Raw genomic sequence first — 16582 nt, 5'->3', positions numbered from 1 at the left:
AGCCCACAAAGTCTGTAGGACAACAGCATTGCTTTACACGCCTGTAGCAGAAGAGCGCTGAGAAAGATGGAGAAGAGTGAGCGAGAGAGAGAGAGAGAGAGAGATTGGGAAAGGGAGAGAGAGAGAGAGAGAGAGAGAGATTGGGAAAGGGAGAGAGAGAGCTAGAGAGAGAGAGAGAGATTGGGAAAGGGAGAGAGAGAGAGAGATTGGGAAAGGGAGAGAGAGAGAGAGAGAGATTGGGAAAGGGAGAGAGAGAGAGAGAGAGATTGGGAAAGGGAGAGAGAGAGAGAGATTGGGAAAGGGAGAGAGAGAGAGATTGGGAAAGGGAGAGAGAGAGAGAGAGAGATTGGGAAAGGGAGAGAGAGAGAGAGGGAAAGAGAGAGAGAGAGAGATTGGGAAAGGGAGAGAGAGAGAGAGATTGGGAAAGGGAGAGAGAGAGAGAGAGAGAGATTGGGAAAGGGAGAGAGAGAGAGAGAGAGATTGGGAAAGGGAGAGAGAGAGAGAGAGAGATTGGGAAAGGGAGAGAGAGAGAGAGAGAGAGAGATTGGGAAAGGGAGAGAGAGAGAGAGATTGGGAAAGGGAGAGAGAGAGATTGGGAAAGGGAGATAGGATGGGTGATCGGTGTGGTTGCTTCCATTTAAAACTTGAAAGTGAGCAGAATGTTTCAAGTTCCCGCCGAGGTCTTCTCTTCACTTGTGCCGCTGGAGAGTTTTCCTCTTTCTCATTTTGAAGAAACAGCAGCACCTGCAGGCAAGGACACACACTCATTTAGTTTCAAAAGGAAATGAATGTTGCATATCAAAAAATGCAATGTTTTAAAGAAAGAAAAAAAAAAGAAGAAAAAAAAGAGGCTAAACTGAACATTAGAGGCCTTAAACATGTGGAACCTGTTAAATGTTTTGTTGCAACAGTGCAACAGTATTTTGAAAGACTGGGTTCAGATATCATTTGACTGTGTGTTTCTGGCAACGACTGCCAGAGGTAGTGAGACCGAGCAGAGCATGGTGAACCACTGCAGTCAACGCCAGGGGCAGACAGCTGTCTTACTTTGTATCATCAGCCACCTCCACCTCAGTGGGAGCAGTGAAGGGAGCATTGGAGTGTCCCGCCGTCGGGTCGTCAGTGTTCAGCTCTCCATTCGTCGAGCTCATCACCTGTACAGGTGAAGACAAGGAATTCAGACAGGATGTCTGTGCATGACTAATTATCTGTCATTTATCCTTCATATGAAGTGAGAGATTGAACATTAGCTTATGACTCTTACCTTTGACGACATTACATTGTAAAAGAGCTGTCAAGAAAGGCATTTCTCTGTACTTGTGCACGTGACATTTAAACTTAAAATGGATCTATTAGTTGGTAAAAAAAGAGGTCATTATTTCAAAGGATGCAATTCCCTTCCAAAACCCTAGATGGCACATTTGCTCTAAAAAATAATCTTCAAAACGTAATCATCTGAGACGGCAGACTGTACATCACATTAAGAGAGTCATAATTGCGCCATAAAGGACTCTAGATGTGAAATATCCACTTCCGAATTGTCATGTTTTCATGTGAAGGGTGTAGCTAACAGGCATCTCCTGAGATGCTGTTGCCCCTTCATCCCTTTAAAGGTCGAGTCCATTCTGAGACAGTGCATGCTCAATCAGATCCTATATCACACCCTTTTCCAGGGAGAGGGGAGGGGGGTTCCTGTCCTGATAATGGCTTCAACGGCCGCAGGGTTCCCGACTGTGCTTCCCTCCCCTGTTATCAGCCTGGATGAGTGAAGCAGAGCAGGCAGACAGAGAAGGAGACAGAAAGACAGCGACACAGACAGACAGAAACACAGACAGACAGAAATACTGCGACACAAGACACACAGACAGAAAGACAGCGACACAGACAGCGACACAGACAGACAGAAAGACAGCGACACAGACAGACAGCGACACAGACAGACAGCGACACAGACAGAGAAATCTGGAGTGGACAGACACAGCCATGCAGCACCATGCACAGCAAGCAGTACCTGGACAGAGCCCCCCAGCCTTTCGGCCACAAGATGTGACCCCAGTGTCTCCGTATTGGTCATTGGAGACAGCTGACGCTGAGCCTCATCTCCTTTGGCCTCAGGCAACTGACAGGGGGCAGGGTGTATGGGGGGCGGGAGTCAAGAGGTGGGAGGTAATGTGGTTGTGGTGGTGGTGGGAGAGTGGGATGGGGAAGTGAATGAACAAAAACAAAGAAACAAATGGAAATAAATACAGAAGGCAGGCTTGTTAAAACTATGTTAACAGAAGGAAAATAGAGCAAAACATAAAGCAGAGCCAACTGACTGATGCAAGAGTAAAAACAGCCTTGATTGGAAAAAAACTAAGCATCTTGACTTCTATTCCAACATTATTTTTTCTATTGATCTGACTGAATTAGCTAATATTTGTTCTGATTCTATTCCTGGTTTCTGCAACAACAACAAAAATCTAACTGTTTGTGCTATGCAACGTGTTGCATGTTTATGCTCATAAATGATGATATGTTCTGGAGAGCCATAAATAAAGACCAGAAGTCCACAGCAGTCAGAAAACCTTAGAGGAAGAGATGACTAATAAAGTTCAATTAATCATCGTGAATTGGCAAAAATGTAAACAATGTGTCATGTTGGTGACAGTGTGGTAGGACCAAGGCTGAAATAGCATGCTGATAGAACAAGGAAAAGAAAGCAATTTTGCCACACACTAAGCAAACTGCTTTGTCATTGCTGATGTGAGCAATGCATTTTCAACTCATGCATGAAATAACTAGTTCTTCGGGAGGCAGGCTGAAGACACAAGCGTCCAATGCTAAAACAGTTCCAACTTTCAAAGATGTTGCTACACCATTTAATGACAATTATAATAAGTTAATCAGTTCCCCATCTTTCTTGCTCAATCGCCACAACAGAGTAAAGAGTAAATTGAAGAGGTTGGATTGGACAAAGGTGACATTGTAAAAAAAAAAAAAAAAAAAAAGAGGCCATATTGTTGAGGAAGCGGAGATTAAGATAGGAGGCTCGGCGGCTGCCTCAGACACGGGGAACTCGACTGACGAGGTGGGTGGGTGTGGCGGGCGGCGAGCTCACCTGGTTTTTGGTCTGCTGCTGTGCTTTGTCTCTGCTGGGCTGAGCGGGCGTGTCACTGGGGATGGGGCCTACCGGTGTAGGCTATGGTGGGGGGACAAAATTACAGCATTTTACCTAGGACATCAAAATCGTGGCTGAGAATACTTTAAACTCACCACAAGCTGAAGATACTCATATATTATATAATAAAAAAGAAAGGCCCTTGAATCACTGAGAAGTCACAGGAAATGTCAATTTGGATCCTTTTGTGATTATTTACAGAAAAACACTAATGAAAGTGTGCAGATAAAGGGGTCAAGTGCTCCACTCAAAATGTTGAATAGGAAGAAAAAGCAAGTGATGGAGACTCACAAGTGGCTTGCCGACCCAGTCGTATTCATAATCAAAGACGTAGCCGTTCCTGTCAAACAGCTCCGTGAAGAGTTTCCGTAAGTAGTCATAATCAGGTTTCTCAAAGAAGTCCAGCCTCCTCACGTAACGCAGATATGTGGCCATCTCTTCTGCAGCAAAGGACAAAGGCACACAATCATTTCATTTGCATAAACTGAACAAGATCTAGGCCTAAAGAGTTCTGAAGATTCCAAATAAAACCAATCGAACCAAAATGGCAGTACTGACCCGGGAAGCTTTCACAAAGCACTTCAATTGGGGTAGCTCGCTTGGTATCTCCAATCTTCTGATACCTCTCCTTCAACGTGTCCGCCTGGAATCAACAGACAGTGCAACAATTATCCTCCCATGTGTTTAGCTTTAATTACCACAAAGCACAGTAGAGTTGAAAAACTACAGCTTTGCAGAATGCACAATATAACAGCCAAATTTGGGGCAATACACAGCTGGAGGCAGCATGACTGAATGGGCATAATGTTCACATGTAGAATACTTAAGGTGTCTTAGTTTGCCTCCACATGCATATCCTCTCTTAAGTACACATTCTTATTCAGAATAACTGCCTACCAAGAGGAAATAGGCCTCCTGCGGGGACGGGGGCTGGGATTAAAATAAAAAATGTAGGACAAAACACATCATGACAAGAGAGACACCACAACACTACCTGCATGGCAGCAACACATGGCAACACATGGCAACACGGTAGCAACATAACATGGAAGCAGCACAAACATTGTTAGACACAGACATCACAAAGGGCAAGGAGGTAGAGACAACAATATATTACACGGAGCAGCCACAACTGTCAGTAAGAGTGTCCATGATTGAGTCTTTGAATGAAGAGACGGAGATAAAACTGTCCAGTTTGAGTGTTTTTTGCAGCTCGTTCCAGTCGCTAGCTGCAGTGAACCGAAAAGAGGAGCGACCCAGAGATGTGTGCGCTTTGGGGTCCTTTAACAGAGGGTTGCAGTAGGTATCTCAGATAGGTGGGAGTGAGGCCTAAGAGGGTTTTATAAATAAGCATCAACCAGTGGGTCTTGCGTCAAGTATACAGAGATGACCAGTTTACAGGGGAGTATAGAGTGCAGTGATGTGTCCTATAAGGAGCGTTGGATATGAAGCTGTACACACCCCTTGACTTTTTACACATTTTGTTGTGTTACAGCCTGGATTTAAAATGGATTAAATTGAGATTTTCTTTATCACTGGATATCAAAATGGAATTATCTTTTTAGACATTTTTTACGAATTAATTAAACATTTAAATCAATAAGTATTCAACCCCTTTGTTATGGCCTAAAGTAAAGTTCAGGAGTAAAAATGTGCTTCACACGTCACATAATACTTTGCATAGACTCAATCTGTGTGTCATAATAGTGTTTAACATGATTTTTGAACATCTACCTCATTTCTGTACCCCACACCTACAATTATCTGTAAGGGCCCTCAGTCGAGCAGTGAATTTAAAACAGATTCAACCACAAAGACCAGGGAGGTTTTCCAATGCCTCGCAAAGAAGAGCACTTATTGGTATAGGGGCAAAAAAAAGAAACTTGAAGATCCCTTTGAGCATGGTGAAGTTATTAATTACACTTTAGATGGTGTATCAAGAGAGGAAGGAATCCGCTCTGGGATTTCACTATGAGGCCAATGGTGACTTTAAAATAGTTACAGTGTTTGATGGCTGTGATAGGAGAAAACTGAGGATGGATCAACAACATTATAGTTACTCCACAAAACTAACCTAATTGACAGAGTCAAAAGAAAGATGTCTGTACAGAATAAAATATTCCAAAACATGCCATCCGTTTGCAATAAAGCACTAAAGTAAAACAGCAAACCACTTGGCTAAGAAATTAACTTTATGTCCTGAATACAAAGCATTATATTTGGGTCAAATCCAACACATCACTGAGTACCACTTCATATTTTTAAGCATTGTGGTGGCTGCATCATGTTATAGGTATGGTTGTCATCGGCAAGAACTAGGGAGTTTATGATAAAAATAAACAAAATAGAGCTAACCACACACAAAATATTAGAGGAAAACCCGGCTTAATCTGCTTTCCAACAGACACTGGGAGACAAATTCAACTTTCAGCAGGACAATAACCTAAAACACAAGGCCAAAAATACACTGGAGTTGCTTACCAAGACGACATTTAATGTTCGAGTGGCCTAGTTACATTTTTTACTTAAAATCGTCTTGAAAATCTATGGCAAGACTTGAAAATGGCTGTCGAGCAACAACTAACTTAACAGAGCTCGAAGAATTCTAAAAAGAAGCATGTGCAAATATTGTACAATCCATGTGTGGGAAAACTCTAAAAGAGACTTACCCAGAAAGATTCACAGCTGTAATCGCTGCCAAAAGGTGATTCTAACATGTATTGACTCAGGGGGTTGAATACCTATCTAATAAAGATATATTAGTGCTTTATTTTTCATAAATGTTTTACAAATGTTCAAATTTTTCTTCCACTACAGAGTATTTTGTGTAGATCGTTGACAGAAAAGGACAATTAAATCCATTTTGATGCCACTTTGTAACACAACCAAATCTGTAAAAAGAAAAGGTTTCTGAAGGCACTGTATATACTGCCATGCAGGACCTCTTCCTGACACTAGCCTGGGTGGAGAGGACCTCACAGGGGAAAATGTGGAAGTGACTTATGTTATAATAGGATGACATTTAAATCTCAGGAAGTGAAAATCCTTTCAGTGTATGGTTACGAAAGCACTATTGACATGGCATTTTTCCTAAGCATGTTTTCCTCTTCCTTAAAAGGGAAATTTAAAAAAAAATTCAACTTCATACCCATCTCAAGCACCACCTCAGCATCAACATGTGAAAATAATATGTTTCTATATTTTGTAGATTTACAGAAATAGAGGAACATCTGTTTTCAATGACATCGGTTATTTAGCAGCAGGGTGAATGTGCCTGAAGTCATGTAGATATCATGAAACTGTATACCTTCAGGCCTTGCCAGGGAAGACTGCCTCGCAGGAAGTACATGAACATGTGACCCAGAGCCTCCAGGTCATCCCGCCTGCTTTGCTCTGGAGGAGAGAAGAAGAGTTCATTAACGACACATGCAGAAACAGCACACACACAAAAAAAACTATAATCTCTCAATTATCCACCCTGTCAACTATTACACTGCTCAAAAAAACAAAGGGAACACTTAAACAACACAATGTAACTCCAAGTCAATCACACTTCTGTGAAATCAAACTGTCCACTTAGGAAGCAACACCGATTGACAATACATTTCACATGCTGTTGTGCAAATGGAATAGACAACAGGTGGAAATTATAGGCAATTAGAAAGACACCCCCAATAAAGGAGTGGTTCTACAGGTGGTGACTACAGACCACTTCTCAGTTCCTATGCTTCCTGGCTGATGTTTTGGTCACTTTTGAATGCTGGCGGTGCTTTCACTCTAGTGGTAGCATGAGACGGAGTCTACAACCCACACAAGTGGCTCAGGTAGTGCAGCTCATCCAGGATGGCACATCAATGCGAGCTGTGGCAAGAAGATTTGCTGTGTCTGTCGGCGTAGTGTCCAGAGCATGGAGGCGCTACCAGGAGACAGGCCAGTACATCAGGAGACGTGGAGGAGGCCGTAGGAGGGCAACAGCCCAGCAGCAGGACCGCTACCTCCGCCTTTGTGCAAGGAGGAGCAGGAAGAGCACTGCCAGAGCCCTGCAAAATGACCTCCAGCAGGCCACAAATGTGCATGTGTCTGCTCAAACGGTCAGAAACGGACTCCATGAGGGTGGTATGAGGGCCCGACGTCCACAGGTGGGGGTTGTGCTTACAGCCCAACACCGTGCAGGACGTTTGGCATTTGCCAGAGAACACCAAGATTGGCAAATTCGCCACTGGCGCCCTGTGCTCTTCACAGATGAAAGCAGGTTCACACTGAGCACATGTGACAGACGTGACAGAGTCTGGAGACGCCGTGGAGAACGTTCTGCTGCCTGCAACAGCCTCCATCATGACCGGTTTGGCGGTGGGTCAGTCATGGTGTGGGGTGGCATTTCTTTGGGGGGCCGCACAGCCCTCCATGTGCTCGCCAGAGGTAGCCTGACTGCCATTAGGTACCGAGATGAGATCATCAGACCCCTTGTGAGACCATATGCTGGTGCGGTTGGCCCTGGGTTCCTCCTAATGCAAGACAATGCTAGACCTCATGTGGCTGGAGTGTGTCAGCAGTTCCTGCAAGAGGAAGGCATTGATGCTATGGACTGGCCCGCCCGTTCCCCAGACCTGAATCCAATTGAGCACATCTGGGACATCATGTCTCGCTCCATCCACCAACGGTTGGCCCACCAACGGTTGCACCACAGAGTGTCCAGGAGTTGGCGGATGCTTTAGTCCAGGTCTGGAAGGAGATCCCTCAGGAGACCATCCGCCACCTCATCAGGAGCATGCCCAGGCATTGTAGGGAGGTCATACAGGCAAGTGGAGGCCACACACACACTACTGAGCCTCATTTTGACTTGTTTTAAGGACATTACATCAAAGTTGGATCAGCCTGTAGTGTGGTTTTCCACTTTAATTTTGAGTGACTCCAAATCCAGACCTCCATGGGTTGATAAATTTGATTTCCATTGATCATTTTTGTGTGATTTTGTTGTTAGCACATTCAACTATGTAAAGAAAAAAGTATTTAATAAAAATATTTCATTCATTCAGATCTAGGATGTGTTATTTTAGTGTTCCCTTTATTTTTTTGAACAGTGTATGATACCGTTAGGCTTAAGTCCTAATGTGAAAATCTCAAATCCAATCAATGAATGCAAGATCCACATGGAAGTAATGTTGTACAGATATGCGTACAGTTCTCAAGTTAGGATGTGGCCCTTCCTGAACATAACGGAGAACTTGATAATCAACAGCCCAGGACGAATTTACAGGATTAGGAAAGAAAAGGTATATCTTTAGGGTTTAAAAAACAGCTTATTTCTAATAACACAGCAGCAGGTGTGATCATTATAATTTCTCACCTTTCCCCAGGTGTGTGTTGATGCTCATGTAGCGCGCCGTTCCCGTAAGGCTCTTGTGCTCCCGGTACGGGATGTGTTTTTTGGTCTCAGGATCGATGTATTCTTTGGCCAGCCCGAAGTCGATAATGTGGATTGTGTGCTGCCTCTTGCTGCCCGGCCGCCCCACCAAAAAGTTCTCTGGCTTGACGTCTCTGTATATCAAGCTTTTTGTGTGGACAAATTCCATCCGCGTTATCTGGGAGGCAGAACACAGAGCATTTAGACAAGACAGGATCTCAAACTCTTTCAAGACACTTTTCCAAATGCTGTAAACTTCTGGAGAGCCACAGCGATAGGAATAAAGATGTCTGACATTGTAGTGACCCCATCATTCACTATCTAATTATGTGGCTGACATACTGTGAATATTCACTGAAAGTAGTCTTATAAGCTCTGGGTTGGGCACCAGTAGGACACTCAAGTAAACAACTATTACATTCTTACCAGCTGTATGGCTATCATGAGGACGGTCTTGAGGGAGAAGGTGCGGTCACAGAGATCAAACAGGTCTTCCAGGCTGGGCCCCAGCAGCTCCAGCACCATGGCATTGTACTTCCCACATGGCCCAAAGTAGTACACCTGAGGAATACCCTCTGCAACAAAGAGACAGGCAAGGACACATGTTATATATGAATGGGACCACACAACCTACAGGGAGCATGCTAGCATCCTAAAGGTTTTAAAAAAGGCTTTCATTACTAACCATCTGTTTTAGTATCATACGAGCCACAGATATTTCAAAAGCATTAAGCCCCAGCTAAAGAAGTTTGAGGCAGAGGATGGCATGAAAGGTCATAGTTAAAGGAAGGCATTGGGGCTTTGATTTGCTGACATGAATGAGCCTAGAGGCATGTTGATACAGTGCATTCGGAAAGTATTCAGACCCCTTGACTTCTTCCACATTATGTTACAGCCTTATTCTAAAATGGATTAAATGTTCTTTTTTCGTTACCCCATAATGACAAAGCAAATACTGGTTTCTAGACATTTTTGCAAATGTATAAAAAAAAACTGAAATATCACATTTACATAAGTAAATCAGACCCTTTACAGCACCTTTGGAAGCGATTACATCCTTGAGTCTTCTTGGGTATGACGCTACAAGCTTGACACACCTGTATTTGGGGAGTTTCTCCCATTGGTCCTTGCAGATCCTCTCAAGATCTGTCAGGTTGGATGGAGATGTTTGATCGGGTTCAAGTCCGGGCTCTGGCTGCGCCATTCAAGGACATTCAAAGACATGTCCCGAAGCCACTCCTGCGTTGTCTTGGCTGTGTGCTTAGGGTTGTTGAGGTGTTGGAAGGTGAACCTTCACACCAGTCTGAGGTCCTGAGCGCTCTGGAGCAGGTTTTCATCAAGGAACTCTCTGTACTTTACTCCATTCATCTTTCCCTCGATCCTGACGAGTCTCCCAGTTCCTGCCGCTGAAAATCATCCCCACCATGCTTCACCGTAGGGATGGTGCCAGGTTTAATTGAGACTGAACTTTTTGGCCTGAATGCCAAGTGTCACATCTTGGTTTCATCAGACCAGAGAATCTTGTTTCTCATGGTCTGAGAGTCCTTTAGGTGCCCTTTGGCAAACTCCAAGTGGGCTGTCATGTGCCTTTTACTGGGGAGTGGCTTCCATCTGGCCACTCTACCATAAAGGCCTGATTGGTGGAGTGCTGCAGAGATGGTTGTCTTTCTGGAAGGTTCTCCCATCTCCACAGAGGAACTCCGGAGCTCTGTCAGAGAGACCATCGGGTTATTGGTGGCCCTTCTCCCCCAATTACTCAGTTTGGCCAGGCGACCAGCTCTAGGAAGAGTCTTGCTGGTTCCAAACTTCTTCCATTTAAGAATGATGGAGGCCACTGTGTTCTTGGGGACCTTCAATGCTGCAGAAATGTTTTGACACAATCCTGTCTCAGAGATCTACAGTCAATTCCTTAGAACTCATGGCTTGGTTTTTGCTCTGACATGAACTGTCAACTGTGGGACCTTATATAGACAGGCGTGGGTGTGTGCCTTTCCAAATAATGTCCAATCAATTGAATTTACCACAGGTGGACTCCATGTAGTAGAAACATCTCAAGGATGATCAATGGAAACAAGATGCACCCAAGCTCAATTTCAGGAGGGGGTTATATACATTTGCAAAAATGTCTAAAAACCTGTTTTTGCTTTGTCCTTATGGGGTATTGTGTGTGAATAAGGCTGTAGCGTAACAAAATGTGGAAAAAGGGAAGGGGTCTGAATACTTTCCGAATGCACTGTATACTGTAGAGCAGCCTACGTGTGTGTGGGAAGTCAACACGGGCGCTATGGCAACCATGACAGCCCAGGAGGCAGTTTCGATTAGAACAACAAGATGGCTAAACAAAACAAACTTGTCAATGTTGATGATGCATTGTGCCGGCAAATTTTTTTTTGACAACACACCCTGTCATGTGGTCTCATGTGTGACCTGGGAGGAATTTAGGAGTTTATCATCACAGTAAAATGCCCTTCTGAAGAGGAGACTTCTAGTTGAACAGTGACTCTGTTCCCTATGCGGTATAGAACAAAGGGTAATGGCCATTTATGACCCCCATGGCCTTCTGGTCCAGCCTCCAAGGTCACATACAGTTCCAGGTTATGCCTCACCAGTCCAGACCAGTACCCGACGCCAGGGACCTTCATTCCATTCCTTGGCCGGCAGTTGTGCCAAAGTGACTGCATGCTTCTTTCCCGGGAGGCGGCCCCCGATCCCGCCAGAGAGAGGAGCGGTATGGCAGCTTTAGTAGTACTGCAGGCTGGCCTTTGCGGTGTGTTAGTGTGGGGGGGACGGGGAGTGACTAGAGCAGAATTTACCTGATCACCCCTCACGTCACTCCCACAGAGAAGCAATGCAGATCTCACACAGCCACACACCTGTCCTGGGCCTCTTTAGACAGCAGAATTTGCCTGGCAATAATGGCGATGATGGATAAGGCGGAAGCGACAAGCGATCAACCAGTAAGCTGACTCATCAAAGCCCGCCCACATCTGGAGTGAGGGCATTCAGCCCTGCCAATACACTAACCAACAGGAAAGTGCCCTTTCTATAACAACCTGTCTCCCAACTAGAGAGATGTAAACACAGCAAGGACAACTGCTGAGGAAAAGATTTACCTGACATGGAATAGGCCTAGAACAAAATGACCATTTCAGAGAAACCATTCAAAAAGAGAATGATTTTATTCTTGACAAAAGCTAGACCTAATCATGTGGATGTGTTATTCCAGTGTAAAAATAACCCAGGCCAATCATAGCTGTTATAAAAGCACTTATGCAAGGAACGAGTGGTTTTCTAGAAGCCATTCTTTGTGATTCATGACAGATATACAGTGGGGCAAAAAAGTATTTAGTCAGCCACCAATTGTGCAAGTTCTCCCACTTAAAAAGATGAGAGAGGCCTGTAATTTTCATCATAGGTACACTTCAACTATGACACACAAAATGAGAAAAAAAATCTAATTATGGTGGAAAAATAAGTATTTGGTCACCTACAAACAAGCAAGATTTCTGGCTCACAGACCTGTAACTTCTTCTTTAAGAGGTTCCTCTGTCCTCCACTCGTTACCTGTATTAATGGCACCTGTTTGAACTTTTTATCAGTATAAAAGACACCTGTCCACAACCTCAAACAGTCACACTCCAAACTCCACTATGGCCAAGACCAAAGAGCTGTCAAAGGACACCAGAAACAAAATTGTAGACCTGCACCAGGCTGGGAAGACTGAATCTGCAATAGGTAAGCAGCTTGGTTTGAAGAAATCAACTGTGGGAGCAATTATTAGGAAATGGAAGACATACAAGACCACTATCTCCCTCGATCTGGGGCTCCACGCAAGATCTCACCCCGTGGGGTCAAAATTATCACAAGAACGGTGAGCAAAAATCCCAGAACCACACGGGGGGACCTAGTGAATGACCTGCAGAGAGCTGGGACCAAAGTAACAAAGGCTACCATCAGTAACACACTATGCCGCCAGGGATTCAAATCCTGCAGTGCCAGACTTGTCCCCCTGCTTAAGCCAGTACATGTCCAGGCCCGTCTGAAGTTTGCTAGAGAGCATTTGGATGATCCAGAAGAAGATTGGGAGAATGTCATATGGTCAGATGAAACAGATGAACTTTTTGGTAAAAACTCAACTCGTCGTGTTTGGAGGACAAAGAATGCTGAGTTGCATCCAAAGAACACCATACCTACTGTGAAGCATGGGGGTGGAAACATCATGCTTTGGGGCAGTTTTTCTGCAAAGGGACCAGGACGACTGATCCGTGTAAAGGAAAGAATGAATGGGGCCATGTATCGTGAGATTTTGAGTGAAAACCTCCTTCCATCAGCAAGGGCATTGAAGATGAAACGTGGCTGGGTCTTTCAGCATGACAATGATCCCAAACACACCGCCAGGGCAAAGAAGGAGTGGCTTCGTAAGAAGCATTTCAAGATCCTGGAGTGGTCTAGCCAGTCTCCAGATCTCAACCCCATAGAAAATCTTTGGAGGGAGTTGAAAGTCCGTGTTGCCCAGCAACAGCCCCAAAACATCACTGCTCTAGGGGAGATCTGCATGGAGGAATGAGCCAAAATACCAGCAACAGTGTGTGAAAACCTTGTGAGGACTTTTGACCTCTGAAAACGTTTGACCTCTGTCATTGCCAACAAAGGGTATATAACAAAGTATTGAGATAAACTTTTGTTATTGACCAAATACTTATTTTCCACCATAATTTTGCAAATAAATTCATTAAAAATCCTACAATGTGATTTCTGGATATTTTTTTTTCTTCTCATTTTGTCTGTCATAGTTGAAGTGTACCTATGAGGAAAATTACAGGCCTCTCTCATCTTTTTAAGTGGGAAAACTTGCACAATTGGTGGCTGACTAAATACTTTTTTGCCCCACTGTAATTGTCTGCTCTCCTGTCTGTTGTAACACCACAAAGCATCAAAGTCTATTCTGCTGCCTCCCAGTGCCATTCTGTGCACTGCTCATAACCCACTCTCTCCAAACACGAGTGAAACGTGCCGTGAACAAACCAGTGTATTGTCTCAGACAGGGGCCCCTCTCAGTCTGAGCACTGTGGCAGACAACGTCACCCTACAACAGGGCTTCCCAAACTCGGTCCTTGGGATCCCAGGGGGTGCACGTTTTGGTTTTTGCACTAGCACTACACAGCTAATTTAAATAATCAACTAATCATCAAACTTTGATAATTTGAATCAACTATGTAGTGTTAAGGCAAAAAACCTAAACGTGCACCCATTGGGTTTCCGAGGAGAATTAGTAAACGCTGCCCTACAATGAAATGTCAAAGTTTAGGCCAAGCCCGACAGGGAGGCAGTCTCTATTAAACATTTAGAATGCTGAGTGCATCGGGGAGAGAAGAGGAGGCGCTGATTCCATTAGGCCGAGTGGGCGATGCTGTGGAGATGTAGCCAGGCTGAAACGTGATCGTCCGGCCAGCCTGCCTCTCCTGCAGAGAGCCTGTGTGACTCAGTGTTAGATCATGTTATCTATCACCAGGCAGGCAGTACATCAAATACCCAGACTGCTCTGGACTGGATGAACAGGGTGGACCACAGAACATCACTGTAACCTCACACTCAAAATGGCACTGATTTATCACTCCCAAGATACCAGTGCAGTAGGCATGGCAGAAGGACACACACGCAGGCAGCCATCTGACCGACAGTCTCACAATGCTTTTAAGCAGAGCCTTGATGGTTCACTAAATATTCACACGTACTCATATCAGTGAAATGTTAATCATCACATAAGGAGACGGGTCTCGTACACTGCTTTCAAAAGAGAAGGCCATCCAGGCGTATCCGGACTGTGAGCTCAGTCAACCAGTCATCCAGTTCAATTATTGATAGCGACATAAAAAGTGGATGATGTCTCACTTCCGACGCCCCATGCTCAGCGATGAATGGTGGAGTTGGGGCGTGGCCAGGTTAGACCAGCTAGTGTGTGTAACTGAACATGTTGTTCTCGTGTTTGGGTTCTTTCCAGGGCAAGAGAGAATTAACACTAGATAAGCTCTTCAGCTTTAAGCACCATGTAGAGCTGACATTGCAAAGACCAGGACTTGACCCTTATGTTGCCACATTCATACTGTAAAAACAACTACATGCCTGTATCCATCTGTACCATAGGGTTTACAGAAGGCTCAGCAGAAGCAAGTGGCTTGAAGAAGACTTTCGTAATTCCTCACGTGCATTTTTGAATGAATGTAGCCACCAGTTGGAGGAACACTTCCCTCTATTCTATAATGTGGGGGAAGCTGAAGCACCATAATCTGTGGTTCCATCTATAGCTCAGCCTATGAGATTGTAGCAGGCCTCTGGTGGTCCCTCTGCCACAGTGGCCGGGGGAGGAGAGGGGAGTGGAAGTCAGGATGTGTTTAACGCACCAGTGCAAACGCCAGAGGGGCTGCTGCCTGAACTCGTCCAATCGTTCGGCCCAAGGGGTGGGGATAAAGACTCACTATCCAATGAACGGACCAGGATCAACAAGCAACTTTGAGTGACTCTGTTCCCAAATAGGCGTACGGCAGCTAAATACTAGTGTGCTGTAGTGCTGCCTGGGATTGGAAATACAACTTCTGGTCCAGTCAGACAGATCACACGAAGGAGAGCTGACAGAGAGAGATAGGCCAGACCATTCCCTTTGCATCATGGGAGAGTTTCCCTGGGCTTTCTTCTCCAGGCAGGCCGGAGACAGTGCTGAGACCAGACATCGAAGCAGAAATACTCTAATAATGGCCTTACTGCACGGAGACGGCCATCTATAAATAGACTAGCCTAGGACACCCCTAATGCCCTGCACTCCGACTTCCTATTAACACAGTGGAGCTGCTGCCCTGGCACAGGCACAGACAGACAGCTGGCAGGTGATCAGCTCACTACAAGAGAAAAAGAGAGAGACACTTGTGACAGAGAAGATCACTGGGCACAGTGACATGCACTCTCTATAACACAAGCGTGTGTTTGTGTGTGTGTTCTGCCTTCCACTCCAGTGAACAAATGGGTGCAGTCAGGCTTTGCCCAAGCTGTTCATCCTTTTCCTTTAAAAAGGCTAAAAGGATCAACGACTAGTGTCCTCAGTTAGGCCTAGGGTAGGCCTAATTAGGCCTAATTAGAATACAAACATTCAGCTTACCCCTAACTGCGCTCAAATACAATACAATCTATTTACGTACCGTAAATATTCACTTTCTTGACAGATCAGATGCTCATAAAAAGTGACTAACTAATGATGAAAAGTATCACCTTTGGCTAAAAAAAAAAAAACAGCAGTCCAATGTCAGAGATTATCGATGAAAAATGAAGCTGCAAGGTTCTAGTGAGAGGATGAAAAACGAAGGCTGGCCGAGCTGTACTGTGGGTTGTTCCAAGTCCTTGTCCCTCCCCACCATCTGATCTTACTGTCCCACCTCTCGCCTCTGAAGCCAAGTGGCCACATCAAAGGGCTGGAGGCACAGCACAGCCCCATGGGCCACAGCACAGAGTGAGCACACAGCCATGTTGGGCCTGCGCCTGCTAGGGATCAACCAACGACACAGAGGGGGCAGAGCCATCACATCTTCTAGCTACAGAGAAGAGCTCCATCCATCCAGCTGATTCTACTAGCTAACGCAGTGTTATTAAAACAGTAATAGATAAAGTATCAGCAACAACAGTTTTATGTGCTTACCTGAACTTCCCAACTGTTTATAAAATCTATATTCCAAATGAAGCTGTGGCGCACGGGACTTTATTGGTTCCTGAAAAAGAAGAAAAAGAGAAACCAATTTAAAAAAAACAATTAAAATGGCAATTAAACATTCTATAGGTGGATCATTACAGCAATAAAGACTGTATGATGGCAAAAGGTTGAAAAATAATTATATAATGTACGTAAAGAGTATAGGAACTTCTGGGAAATTCCAAGACGCAGCTTGGCGATGCATTTATGTTTACTATAACATTCATAAGATACCTAAGACTTAAACACTGTATAGAGCTAAGAACCTAAAACTCAATCATCG

The 16582-nt window shown here is 44.6% G+C and overlaps 1 protein-coding gene across 6 annotated transcripts in view; it reads right to left on the bottom strand.

The window, feature by feature from the left end:
- Window positions 1–490: 490 nt before the first annotated feature.
- LOC112243230 (casein kinase I) overlaps window positions 491–16582 on the bottom strand; it is a 37908-nt gene continuing 21816 nt past the window's right edge. For 3 of the 6 annotated variants that reach the window (XM_042310541.1, XM_024411151.2, XM_024411089.2), the window contains 10 exons: window positions 16249–16318; window positions 8991–9139; window positions 8508–8742; window positions 6468–6553; window positions 3719–3803; window positions 3452–3600; window positions 3101–3181; window positions 2012–2119; window positions 1048–1154; window positions 492–744 (listed from right to left, as the gene is read on the bottom strand). In XM_042310541.1, the coding sequence (XP_042166475.1) occupies window positions 690–744; window positions 1048–1154; window positions 2012–2119; window positions 3101–3181; window positions 3452–3600; window positions 3719–3803; window positions 6468–6553; window positions 8508–8742; window positions 8991–9139; window positions 16249–16318 (1125 nt within the window). In that variant the 3' untranslated portion in view covers window positions 492–689. Of the gene's footprint in view, window positions 745–1047; window positions 1155–2011; window positions 2120–3100; window positions 3182–3451; window positions 3601–3718; window positions 3804–6467; window positions 6554–8507; window positions 8743–8990; window positions 9140–16248; window positions 16319–16582 lie in introns of all 6 variants that reach the window. The other 3 variants (XM_024411214.2, XM_024411337.2, XM_024411275.2) reach the window with 3 other exon arrangements.

The sequence above is a fragment of the Oncorhynchus tshawytscha genome, linkage group LG01, assembly GCF_018296145.1.
Source record: "Oncorhynchus tshawytscha isolate Ot180627B linkage group LG01, Otsh_v2.0, whole genome shotgun sequence".
Classification (NCBI taxonomy): domain Eukaryota; kingdom Metazoa; phylum Chordata; class Actinopteri; order Salmoniformes; family Salmonidae; genus Oncorhynchus; species Oncorhynchus tshawytscha.
This window is presented reverse-complemented; position numbering and strand designations above follow the sequence as displayed.